The sequence below is a fragment of the Neopsephotus bourkii genome, unplaced genomic scaffold (genome assembly GCF_033783945.1).
Source record: "Neopsephotus bourkii isolate Nb327-2 ecotype Australia unplaced genomic scaffold, CSIRO-AGI_Nbou_v1 NB_1707, whole genome shotgun sequence".
NCBI lineage: Eukaryota > Metazoa > Chordata > Aves > Psittaciformes > Psittacidae > Neopsephotus > Neopsephotus bourkii.
In genome coordinates, this window is record NW_026902181.1 from 187,385 (window position 1) to 201,181 (window position 13,797).

Here is a 13,797-nt window from a genome sequence, read left to right on the forward strand (position 1 = left end):
TAGCTTGCTTAAAAATTGAATTCAGCATTCAGACTCTGGGACTCTTGTGCCAGTTAGTGTGCACAGTGCTTCCTGAATGCAAGAAACAACTGCATGTCAAATGCAGAGCACTTCATGTGAAGGTCAGGAAGCAGCTGACACTGTTCTGTTTCTCCCAATCAGGGAGTGAAAGTGTTTGCAAGTGCATCCTTTTCTACCTGAGAAGACAGGACTCCAGGAGTCCACTTCTCCTGGACAATGGGTGAATGTTCTTGTGGATGAATCACAAACCCGTGTGCTGCAGGAATACTGTGGTCTTTAATTTTCCTGAGGGTTTATTATCTCTGAGGATGTTCAACCTTCTAATTTAAAAAAAAAAAAAACAAACTGGGGAGATTTATCAGCATTGCATTTTGTGTATCCCCTTCTCAGCCCATAGCAGGTATGACTGTTTTGTGCTGTCAGGATGGGGTTCATAGACAAACAGTTGTAAGTTTCAATATGCATTGTAGCATAGATTCCAAGAGCTGGAGCTCAACCATTTAAAGGCAATCTAAGGTGGTATTGCAGCAGATATCTTACAGCCAAAATGTTGATGAGGCATGGAAGGCTCTTTATGCATCCAAGTAGGGCTGGTGGTCCCTATCTGAGCATAGCCACCTTTACTCAGAAGCTGTCTGCTGCTTGTTTCTGTAGGGTTGCATCCTGCTCTGTCACTCTCTCCTGTGGGACACGGATTGCCCCAGTGCAACAGAATCTCCTTTCTGCTGTGTGAGGGATTCTGCATGTTCCTCTCCATGGCACAACTGAGCTTTTTGGCAGGATTTTCTCCAGAGAAAACAAAAAGAGGAAGCTGCAGACAGCCCTACAGGGGTCAGGGTGTTATCCAAAAACTGTGTAGTTACTTCTCATAGCTATACCACAGCATGTATAGGAGTGAAAGAAAAAAAACAAGTCTTCATTGCTGCAATTCCTGGATATTGTTCGTAAAAGAGATGCCAGTCCCTCACATGCCACACAAGGTTGTCCCCTCCTCCCAGGAAAACCTGTTTACTTGGGCTTTTTGCCAGTAGCCAGGATTTGGTCCATATTGAGAGAATCAGCCTCTTAGCCATGATCATTGTTCTCAAACCCTAAAGCTGCTCATATGGCGTTAGACTCCCAGCAGCCCACTCGTGTCTCCCAGGATAGCCCTTGCTATATTTAGGACTAAATCCTCCTGCAGTTCCAGGCTGACCCCTTTGCCTCTGTAGTCCTCCTCACCGTGCCTACCATAGGCCCCCCAGCAGCTTTGCCTTTCCATTTGTATGTTTGAAGGTATGAAGCAAACCAGTTGTCTCATCAATTTACAGAGGAGCCAAAGCTAAATTTATGTGTAAGTTTTATCAATGCACTTTCCCACAGAAGATTTACATTGTGTTTCCAACTATGTATCTACAGGGCTAAACAAAGGATTTCTGTGTATTACTCAAAATGAGCTCTCATTGCTTACAGTTATCCCTCCTGTTAAAGCTCTTTCTTACATTCCTGTGCCTTCAGCCCTGTGTAATTTCATTTGTGGCCTGAAAAGAGGTTTTATGCTTTTTAGTTTAGCAGGGAGGTTAGTCTATATTACCATATAATTATCCATCTTTTTTCCCCCTTTTTTTCCCTTAGTAGCAGAAACAACTTCGTTGAGTGTGAAGAAAATGCACCAGCTGAAACTCTGGGTGTAAATTATTATGTCACTTAAATAACTTGAGAGTGGCCAAGAAGATATTGCTCAGATTTTCCAGAGCAATTCACTCTCAGGTCAAGACCCTTACATGCCATTTACCAACCTGAAACATTTCTTTTTCAAACCATAAATCAAGGAAAGCCAAGTGCTCCCACAGCAGCCAGAGCACCCATTTGCCCTCACCCTGCTAGATGGCAGTACTGCCAGGCACCAAAAAAGCTTCTGAAGGGGGCTGGTTAATGCGTGCAGGCAAGACAGCATTTTTGAGAAGTGTAAAATCCTAAATGCAGGGGCAAGAATAAGCAGATCCAGAGGCGTTCTTAGCAGGCATTTGGACCCATTACAGGGAATTGGAATAAAACCCCTGCGTTTCTCTGCCTCCTCCGCCCCACTGGTGTTTTCCCATCAGGTTCAGTCAGGGGAAGTGTGAAGGTCTTTTCTTCTGCAGCTTCTTCACTGCTTGCCTCATCTCAACTGTGCCTGATACTTCAGCTCCCAGAGCTGGTGCAGCATTTTTTCCTGCTTTCTCTGAAGTGCATTATCAGTAAGACTGAATGGCAATTGATCATAATTGATCCAAAAAACTGTTGCATTCAGTAGCAACACAAGTAACTGCTAAAGAGTTTCCTCTCTTTGGCTTTCTTGAAGACCCTGGTGGTGGTGTGGTAGAGGGTCTTGCTGGTCAGGCAGGATTCCTGAGGATAGGCTGGGAAGAGTTCAACAAGGTGAATAGGATACATCTCCAAAAGCCCCTGAATACCAGGTTTTGCTGACTGCAGCATGCATGCGTGCTGGCACGGGTTAACCTCACCTCCTCTGCTGCAGATGTCCATGCAAAGTAGAGGTGCCAACAGAAAGATATTAGGCTGCTGCCAAGTATAATTGGAAGGTGGGGCAGTCAGTGTGCTCAGAGAAGCATCTCTCTGCTTTCTCCTTCCCACGTCCTCTTTTTGCTATACACACAGCTCTTGAAAAGCAAGCTCCAGGCAGGGTCTCAACTGGCATCTGTAACCATCCTTCCAGCGAAGGCCTGAAGGTGTTCACTGAGGCAGATCTTCAGTAGATTCTTCCCAGTGCCCAGCATACAGGTAGAACAAACATTAACATTCACTGTGGTTTGCTCTTGTTTATTTAGTTGTTTAATCTACTGCTTTACGTTGCTTGTGAGCTTTTCTTCTAATGGTTTTGCCTGACATTCTGCAAATCTCCCTTTGAGTTGGCCAGACAGGTGGCTGCTGGTGTTCACGTGCTTGCAATACAAAAGGGTCTCCAAATCAGCTCTCACTAGTTTAATACCAGGTGTTGGTGATGGACTGAAGGGGTGTTCCAGAGCAATCCAAAAGATGTTAGTGGGATAGCTACAGCAAGGAGGCTTCTGACCAGCTTATGAAGAGCAAAGAGGGCCTTTGAGGCTCAAGTGAATTTCAACAGCTGTCTACCTTTAGTGTAAGTCCCCTGTTAATGGGCTAAAAATGTCCTGAATGGGATACCTATGTTTGAAATGATTCCCCCTACTTCCCATGATCAGTTTAAGCTGGTTTTAGGCACAAACAGATAAAACAAGTCCGGCAAATTAAAATTTAAGGGTTTTCTGGAATCTAACTGGTGTTCAGAGCTCACAATGGCTAAAATACAGATGGGTTTAGAACTGGATGTTTAACCATCAACATTCCTCTCATATACATGATTCAGAGGAAAGAACCAAGATTTTCTTCTAAAAAGAACTGCTCTCAGTCCCTGAGATGCGCTGGGTGCCTTGTGCAAGTCAGGGGTTGTTTCTATTTTTTATCATTCATTTTTTTTCCCCACATATTGTCAGGTGTTCTCAAGGTCCTTCTTGGCTCCCACCTCTGCCCTCCTCAGGGTCACTGCACTTTGACTGCAAGGGGGGAGGCAGGCTTGAGATTCCATTGCAGCACATTGATTTGAAGCAGGTGCCGCTTTGAGGCAGTTTCTGCTATCTCAACCACCTCCCACGTTCCCGTCTGGATTGCAAACTTTTTTTTTATTCCTCCCCCTTCCCCTCTTGTCAAGAAAATTTACAGAGCTTGTCCTTCATCACTTTCCAAAGATAGAGCTTGTGGAAGTGAAACAGCCAAGAGATGCTGAACCTTACTGGGGTTTATTTCCCTGCACTTAAGTTGTCAGCTGTCAGGGGCGGGATTTCCTGGTGGTTTCACGTAACTGTAGAAAAGGGTGTTTTTTGTGATTTACCTGTCTGGTTCCTTTGTTTTCTAGTTCACAGAAGTCACGACATTTCCTCCATTAAATTTTACTCTTTGTTCTCCTTTATATATCTGGCAATGGCAAGTGGGATAGTTATGCTGTCTGAGGTGATACAAGCCCAGGTACAGAGAAGATTCTCAGTGGACCTTGATAGCCCTCAGGACTGCTGCATAGTTCTTCCCACTATGGAGGAGATGTGATTCAGGTGCATAAAACACAAAAGGGGTCTACCTTTTTCTCAAGAAGATATGCACTTAGACCCTGTTGCCTTGGTTTAGGGTCTGGGGAACAGTTTTGGGGATATTGAGAGCAAATCTGCTCTGCTTGCAGCAGTTTTGTAAGGGGAATTGCTCGCTTCCTGGTGACAAAATGCACTGTAATTACAAAAGCAGGTTATTGTGTTACCCTCCATGTTAGACTGACATTTCCAAATGTGCATCCGTCCTCGCAGGGAATCACCAGTACAGCCAGCACTCATCAACAGCAGACTGTGTGAAGGAATAAGTGACCGGTCAGCTCAAAAAGCCAGCTCGCCAGGGCTTGCTCGCACATGTCAAGTCAGTCCCTGTCTCCACTCGCAGCTGCCACTGCAGTGGCCTGAGATGGCAGCTTGGTGCTCAGAGATAGCTGGCAAGGCTGCAGGGGAGACCAGTGGGATGTGTGATGTCTGTCAGCTCCTGGCCAAATCTTGAAAGACTTTTTTTCTTTCCCCCTCTGCTTTCTATTTGGCTTTAGAAGCAGGGTGTTACCTTCTTTAATGGTTTACTAGATCACTTGGACAATTCTGTTATACAACTGTTTTACATTTTTGCTTTTGCAATGTGACTCCTTAAAGGATTTCTGTCTTAAAGCTAGAGCAGGGAGCTGAGAGTCTGAGCCCTACCTGAGAAGCGCTACCCAGCAATAGCTGGGAGATGCTGCACTGTCTAGATGTAATGTATCTCCTGCTGTTGTGCGGGTGTGGTACAGGAACTTCCTGTGGCACTTACAAAGTGTCACAGTGATAACTCTGGCCAGATTGCTCACACTGCAAGAGACTGTAATGCCCATAGCTGCAGCTGTGTCGTTAAGAATTACACAAGTAGTGCATTTGCTTTGTGTATTCAGGGAGCCAGTAACAATGAGTTATTTACCCTGTAATAAAGAACTTTACAAAATGCTGAGTTCTCTCAGCATAAGGATGGGAAGCCTCAAATTTCTTGCCAGCAGTGTCAGGTATGTCAGGGAGTGTGCATGTATATACAGTGCATTACTAGAGATGCTGGCTGCAGTTGGAGGTTTCAGTCTTTTGGTGAGGCTATGCTCCCTCTCCACCATGTGATAAAGAGGAGGAGCAAAAGCAGCTTCTCAGTATAATAAAACATGAGAGACCAGTGGGTCACAATGACCAAGTGAGTTAAAAATCCATGATAGAAGGGGACAAGCCAATTTGCAGAAGTTGCATAGAGCAGCTAAGTCCATGCACACACCTCTGTTGATATGCCCTGTTCTCAGGCTTCTGCGAAGAATAAGCTCAGTTCATAGAATCATAGAATACCAGGTTGGAAGCAGCTTCCAGGATCATCTGGTCCAACCTTTCTAGGCAAGAATGACCTAACTAGGTGTTCCAGCATCCTGTCCAGCCAAATCTTAAAAAAAGTCCAGTGTTTGGGAATCCACCATGTCCCTGGGGAGATTATTCCAATGCCTGATTGTTCTCATTGTGAAAAATTTTCCTCTTGTGCCCAGTCGGAATCTCCCCAGGTCTTAACTTGCGCCCATTATCCCTTATTTTTCATGTGACTCCTTGTAAAAAGGGAGCCTCCATCTTCTTTGTAGTCACCCTTTAAATACTGAAACTTGGTGATAAGGTTTCCCCTGAGCCTTCTTTTCTCAAGGCTGAACAGATCCAGCTCTCTCTCTCAGCCTTGCCTCACATGGCAGGCTTCCCAGTCCTTTGATCATCTTTGTGGCCCTCCTCTGGACCCTTTCCAGCACATCCATGTCTTTTTTGTGTAGTGGGGACCAAAACTGAGCACAGTATTCCAATTGCTAGATCTCCAGGAGCTTTCAATGTATTTATAAAATGAGGAACTGCTAAACACTAGCTGTAAATTCTCCCTAGAAAGCTGCAGATTTTAGAAAGTATAGCAGAAAACAGCTTGGTGGCGAAGAACAGTGTAGGCTAAAGATCAAAACAAATGTCCTAGCCACTGGCATTTCCCGTCCTGCAGCTAGATTTGTTGTGTAACTGGGCTGAACACACACTGCAGCCACAATTTTAGCAGGAACCTTCATGGTGCAATCTCAGTGGGGATTTTGGCTGCAGCAATGTAAGCTGTCCTGTACTGTTGCAAATTGGAAGGCAGGCTTTGCTGACCTGAGCAACCGGCTCAGACTTCCAGTAGGTGCTTCAGAAAGGCAGTGCTGTAAAATAAATGATCAGAGTATCATTTGTGCCTCCAGTCCAGAGCTTTTTCAAAGCAAGCCCTTTGAATTCTAAGCAGTGAAGTTGCTTCTGAAGCTATACATGTCCCTCACTTCCCCTATGCCGAGCCTTCTTTCTTCATTAGCATTCAAAGCCTAGGAATAGTTATTCCCTGTTTGATTATATCTTTGGTGAGCCACTGAAAAGTAGCAGTGTTGCTGTTCAGTGATTCCAAGATGTGAAAAGCAGAGAAAATGTTTCATTCCAATTAGCTAATCACAGTGGCAGTTGGGCTGTGGGTGTGCAATAGTTCTGTTTCTTAGGGAAGGGCTTCAGTTAAGAAGTCAGCTTGTGGTTTATTTCATCTCAGGATCGAAGTAATTTTTTCCCCTTCCCACAGCCAGATATTGAATTTACACTGTTTTAAGGTCAAGCACATGAAGTCGTCTTGACATGAGCAAGAATGATAGTTGTCACTGGCGTGCTGGCAGGTTGTATGGCCAGCCTTGGAGTGTTCTCCTTGGCCTGCAAACAGCTCATGTGACCTGCCTGTGTGGCAATGGATGTTATTTTCAGAAAATGTTGTCATTGTTTTTCAGAGCACACTCGGTTGTCTGACCACAGATAAAGAAACCATTTGGAGTCCAAAGGCACTGAAAAACCAACAGTAAAATACATGTCTACCAAATGTTAATTGAAGTACGTCTGTCACCCATTACCTTACTCACAGCACCTTCCTGCACCCCTCAGCACTTCCTTCCACCAGCAGCCTTCATGTACTGGTTGCTGCAAGGGAGGACCACTAGGAGGAGGAAGGCTCTGGAAACCCCCCAGGCAACCTATTCCAGTGCCTTACCACCCTAACAGGAAAGAATTTCTTCCTTATATCCAATCTAAACTTCCCCTGTTTAAGTTTTAACCCATTACCCCTTGTCCTATCACTACAGTCCCTAAAGAAGAGTCCATCCCCAGCATCCCTATAGGCCCCCTTCAGATACTGGAAGGCTGCTATGAGGAATAAATAAAGCAAATGACCCACAGCTGGATGTGAAATGTCAAGGCAGTGCTGTAGGTGAGAAGTACGAAGATATGGCCTCCCTTGTGTTTTTCTGCAGCAAGGAAGGGTGACAGTTGCTAAAGTGCGTTATTTGAGCATTTCTATTGCAAAATCTTGTGCTACCCTTCAGCTAGATAATGCTACACAAATGAACTGTCAGGTCGACAAGCAAGTATGGAAATTAACCAGTAAAGATTGTTCTGTACCAGGTTCTAGCTCAAAGGATATGTTTATGCTGTGTTGTAGGAAACACCGTGGCAGTTATGTCCCTCTTAAGACTATACTGAATAGTGCAAGAAAGCTGAATTAAGCAGTTCTTCTGTGTATAGACAGGTCATCACTAATTACCCGTGATGGTGAAGATAAGGGAATTCTGCTCGGCTTGTTAATACTGTGAAATAACCTATGCAACTTCAGTCTGGTTTGGCTGTTCTAAAGTTTCATGCACAGTGGCTTTAGGGCAGGAGAGAATATTTCACATTGTGTAAATCAGTACAGATAAAATTGCTCATTAACTCTACAAAAGTGCTTCCCTGGGCAAAGTCTAAAAGAAACACCCAGGGTGCCTGTTTTTTCTCTTGAGTTCCTTTAGTGTGTTCTCAGTCATTATTTAGTCAAAGTATTTTGATTTTGTTTTCTTGGTGTTTGGGGTAATATCTATTAGAAATCCAGGGACAATTAGAAGAAGAGCTGACTGTTAAGGGATTATTAGCAGGAAAGCAAAACTAAGCAAGGACATAGGTAGGAAAAGGGCAGGCATTAAGTTCTGCCACAATGAGACACCACTTTTTAAGTCTGAAGGTGTGCATAGTAAGTGCTCTCAGAGCAAACTGGTAACAGTAGTTTGACTTGCTAGGAGAAGAAAAGAGCCTGTGAAAGGGACTCATCTGACATACCTTTATGCATATGTTATAGCCATCCACATCTGATCTAGTTGTATAACCACCCTGCATAGTCACCAGAAATACAGGCTTTTTCAGGATGTTAATAGGCTGGCTTACTTTCAGTATGTATCTTCAGTGGAGATGAAATATGCCCAAGTACCAGTTCTACTCTGTGAACAGGAAGGGAGTGCTCCATGAGAGTTCAAGATCTGTGAGTGGTGAAATGAAACCTAACCTGTGGGACAGTTTCTGGTGTTTATTTCTTCCTTCTTGAGACATCCCAGTAGTTTCAGCCTGGCTAGACACCTGCTGATAATCTGGGGGCTTCAGACAGTAACACTGATTACTAAACAGTGTGTGCCAGTTTAGAGGGTGAGGGCCATCTCTTTATTTTGTGCTCGTACAGCCCCAGGCACAGCAGGGTCCTGCCCCAGGATGGATCTCCTGTACGCTACCACAACACAGATAATCAATAATAGCAGACTTAATTAGAACTTTGATTGGTCTCTCTTCTTTCTAATTCGCTGTGTTTTAAATCCCTGTGATGTCTAAATGAGGTTTGATAACAATTCTCTGTTTCTCATTTCCTTCCGTCCCATAGGAGCACATTTACAAGCTGATGAAGAGTGACAGCTATGCGCGCTTCCTCCGTTCGAATGCTTACCAGGATTTATTGCTGGCAAAGAAGAAGGTATCTGTTGGAAAGGACATGCTTGCATCTCTTAACACTTCTTGATTCTTGCCTGCTGCTTGCTGCTAGTGTGAAAATTAAAATATTGCTTATTTCTTTTTTTTTCTTTATTTAAGAAAGGAATGAGCACTTTTTGTTTTCTTCACTGGGGGCACAGGGTACAGCATCCGTATGCACAGCCTCAATGTGAGTTTTGGGGAAAACATGGTGACCCAAGGTATAAATATGGAAAATGTTTGTCTTGCACAGCTGTTGCTCAAACTCAGTGCAGGCAATTAAAATTGCATTGCCTCTTCCTCATGACAAAGATGGTGTCTGGTATGAGAAACAGAACCCAGCAGTTATTCATTACTGGTCCAAATTTCACCCATTCTGGTTCTCATGTCCCTAGCCTCGCCATGTGATCTTCCCTTTGGATGCCTTACCTATAGACCCTGAAGTGATTCCCATGCTCCTTTTCTCCCTTTCCTTTGCTTTTGGCTCCCCAGAGATGTTTCCTTTTCCTTGGAGATGAGAACTCCCATGGGAACTCCCATGCAGTAATCGAGAATTCCAGCCACATTGTCTTACAGAAGAACTGGGTTTGAGCTCTTCTTAGACTGTTTGGTTTCTGCATGTGCTCTGCCAACACCATGTTTCTGCCAGGAACCCCCAGGTCAAGGTAGGAAGGGAGTGGTTAGATAGAGTTACGGCAGCTCCTGTCCAAGTGTCCCTTCTTTCTGAAGGGGATGGGAGATAAACTACTTGGTCTCTGCAGTTGTGGCTGTGTTCAAATGCTTTCTGCACCTCCTGACTTATTCCTATTAGTCTATGTGTCCTTCTGTGTGCATGTGCATGCACAGATGTGTGTACATGTCCCACTTACATTTGGCTTCCATGACTGTACACGAACTGACTGCTGACTCCTGCAGCCTGAGTGTGTGGTTTCCCATCACCATCTTCCCTGCTGTTTTTCTGTTGCATTCTCTGTGTGCTGCCAAATTACATTGCATCGGCACAATACAATGAAATCCCAGTGGTATTTTTGTCCTGATTGTCACTGTGCCCTAAAAGCATGCAAATGGTAACAAAAGGAGACAAACCCCTCTCTTTGCTGTGCGTGGGACTACTGGCAGGTGGATTAAGGGAAGGTAATGAGGGCAGCCATTGATCATCTGTTTCAAAATCTCTGGTTTGAGACAGCATAAACCAGTGCTGCTTACATTTGGAAAGGTTAGATCTGGCTTAGAGTTCAGAGGCTGTGGGAAAAGAAGGAGGTGCAAGGCAAAACCTTTGATGGTAAAAAGCATAAAAACCTTTGCCATTTTCCTGTCTCTATCAGTTAATTATTCTCCTTTCCCCAAAACTCCATTGAGCCCGTGAAGGTTCATGTGCCTAAAATCAAGAGAGTTTTCTTCTCCCAGCTGAGCCCATTCAAACCGGAGGTGGTTAAGGGGGATTTTTTTGCAATCCTTGTTTCCTGTCAGATCAAGCCCTGGATGTGACAGCGTGACATCCTCATCCCCCTGCAAACTGCCAGAGGAGCAGGTTTTGGTGTCATGTTAACACAGCCATGAAAGTAAGAATCAAGTTTCTTTTGGAAGGAGCTGTGGGTGCATGAGTAAACATAGCAAGGCACAAAAAATCTCAGGAGTAGATCTGTGCAGATGCGTTGTTCACCAGGCTTCACACAATGCAGATAGGGAGTTGATATTACCCCAGAATCTGTGAGGCTCTTTGCAATCACATTGCATTGTGTTGTGCAAGTGAACATTTTGGAAACAGTTTATGTACAAGAGATGCTGACAGAAAGAACATGAAGTTTCTGTGCTCCTAGATGCATGGTACGATCTTTGTTGCAGCTTTGAGAGGCATCCCTTTAAAATTCCTCTAAATAGCTGCAAAGGGAGGGAAGGGAGAGAGAAGCCTGCATGGATGAAGGATTTGGTTTAGAGCCTCCTGGATTCACTGATGTGGGTAGAAATTCACTGCAGTTGCTTAAGACTTGATGAGTATATCTCTCTGGGGCATGAGTGTGTCTTGTCCCGAAGATATTATCTTAACATTGCCTGTATAGCGCAGTGATATGGCATAGCCTTACTTTTATTATTGAAAATAAGTTCTGTCAGAAGCACAGCATGGTAGGCTTGGACTAAAGGAGCTGCTTGCGCAAAGCAAATGAACCTCGCTATGGCTTGAGATTTACACATTGAATATTTTGTGGAAAAGTTTATGTCAGTTGGGATCTTTTGCCCTCCAGCTGTGGGTTGTGGCAAGGTGAGAGGGCAGGATAAAGGGAAAGGTTGACTGTGTGACTGGAGCCACAAAATCCATGCACATCCCCTGGTTTTCCCACTTACTTTCTTGTGTGACCTTGGGGAAAAGAAGGTTCAACTTTGCATACCTCATATCCTCTTCTCTGTTGAATGGGAATGATATTAGCAACCTGCACAGTAGAGAGGTGGCAAGGCTTGATTAGTGCCTCAAAACATGCTTGACATTTTTGAGATTTCTGAGATACTGTAGGTTTGAAGAGTTACTTTTTTTCCACATGGTACAGTAACCACAGAAGTGGGAGCTTCCCCTCCCTGCTCTGGGAGAGCAGTAATGGAGGGCAGGAAGGGAGGAGAAGTTATGGGTCAGGACTGAGATACAATGATGGAATTATGAGGCAGGGACCAGGGAGGATAAAAGGAACATATTGTTCACTAACTGATGCAAGACAGTGGACGTAGTCTGCGTACAGACAAGCATACATGATTTCTTAATCCATTTTAAACTTTTTTCGCCTTTCTTCCCAGTGTCATTATTACAAATAACCACAGCATTATTGGCCTCAGTCCTGCAGATTCATGGTGCTCAGCGGGGAACATGAGGTTGGCCTCCAGCAAGGGTGTGATTGGAAGCAGTGAGCTTCAGAGGGGGAAAGCTGGGTGTAGCTCCCTGACTCACACAGAGGTCCTCCTCCCCTGCCAGGCTGGAGAAGAGGAGGGATGAAGGAAGAGCCCTGTCTTCAAGAGGAATGGCTGTACACCTGGCCTGATTCAAGCTCTCTGCCTCCATGCCCTGTCTTCCCCCTGCAGCAGGTAGAAATCATGAGGCTGCTCAAAGTGGTCAGCTCAGTGGTGAAGGACTATCCAGATGGTGCTGAGATCCCAACCAACTCATTGTGGTTCATCTGTGTATGTGTTCAACACACCCCACATGTGCTGGGCAGTCAAGTGTCGACCTGTATGTAGATAATGCATCTTGCTGCAGACTACAGCAGGTAATCACCACTGTGCTGCCACCTAGCCCTCCTCCATGGTAGCCAAAATAGTGGCTGGCTATCCTTAGACAGCAGCAAACCTCAGAATAAGTGCCATGACAAACCTCCTTACTCAAGGCAAGGAGGTGTTCAAGTTGGATGATGTGACTGAAGAGCCAGGGTTTATTCCCTGGGGAAAGAGCAGCATAGATGAGTGAATGCACCATGAAAGGGGCAGCACAGGAGCTTTGTTAATGGTGAAGGAGCAGCCTGACACATGCTCTGTTGGTTATTTTTGAGGAGAGGGAGAGAAGGGAACAGAGAAGACCTCAAGGCACTTCTCATTATTCCCTGTAAAGGTGAAATAATGACATGGGTGGGCATCTCTGCATTAGCTGAAGCAGCAGCTGAGCTGTCACAGCACCAGCATTCATGTCAGCCTGGCCCAGGATGGCTTCCCATGATCCAGCCCTGCCCACAGGCCTGCCCACAGGCAGGGGAGCATCCTGAAAAGGCTGCTGTGGCTGCAGTGCAGGTGGGCTGCAAAGCCATGGGAGTGAGCCCCATCACACCGGTGGAAGAGAAGGTTGGCTTTGCTTGGTTTAGAGCATTGTTTTCCTCTCCAGCTGGTTCAGACAAGGGTCAGTTTTCCATGGTCCTGCACAAAAGGTCACAAAACATGCAAAATACTGTTCCAGCCATTTGGTAGCACTGTACATGCCCTTTGCTTTCTCGCTTTGCACAGGTGTACATGTGTACAGGGAAGGAGAAAGATTTTTGCAGATCTGCAGTGCAGAAGAACAAGTTTCTGGATGTATTTTCCTACCCCTTTTCATATCCCTGGGAAAAAGTGTCAGCAATGGAACAGGCTCCATTTTCAGCATAAACCTTTTGAAGCATTGCTTTTATTCAAATCCTTTGTCCTGACTGCTTTATACTGTCAGGAAGGTTCCTACTACAGATTCTGTTCCCATCTCGGTCCCGTCAGGGTACACATGACCACTTTGATTCAGTGGCAGGACTTGGCTTGAGTGTTACAAAGATGCTGAGCAATTTTCTTATAATTACTTTTAATAATCAATGCCAGCTGGTTTTCATAAGTTTTTTTCTACTTACACTGCTCTGTGCCAGCAGAATCTACACAAAGGAACTTGAAATTGGGATGGCTGGGTAAATAATTAATCATGGAAAACAGGAAAATTTGGAGGAGACAGTCAATAATTAGAGAACAGCTCCTAAGGGGTGAAATCTATTTTTCTGCACCTACCTGATCTGAGAGGTTTTAATCTGCAGCAGGGGTGGTTGTTTCCATCTTTATCCAAATGCACACATCCAGAGCACCTAGGAGTACTGCTTGACCTGGCACACACACATTTCTCTGCCTTTCCCTTTGCAGTCGTAGTGCGTGTTTGCGCAAACACAACTGTGGTGCTGCAGCAGGCACAGCCCTAGGGCCCTCAGCCTTGCCACACAGGACCCCAGATATGTTCACAGGACTGAGAAACGTCTGACTCAGTCTCTTTTCTTGTTTTCACTTTGTTATTTTTACATTTCCTTCCTCTGCTGTGCATGTGGCCACACTCCACACCTCCAGCCGCACTGGAGGGATG

General features: G+C 44.9%; 1 protein-coding gene across 2 annotated transcripts in view; it reads left to right on the forward strand.

Moving 5' to 3' along the window:
- RGS6 (regulator of G protein signaling 6) overlaps positions 1-13,797 on the forward strand; it is a 140,490-nt gene that overhangs the window by 105,876 nt on the left and 20,817 nt on the right. For both annotated transcript variants that reach the window (XM_061376384.1, XM_061376385.1), the window contains exon 15: positions 8,872-8,961. In XM_061376384.1, coding sequence (XP_061232368.1) covers positions 8,872-8,961 — 90 coding nt within the window. The remainder of the gene's footprint in view (positions 1-8,871; positions 8,962-13,797) is intronic.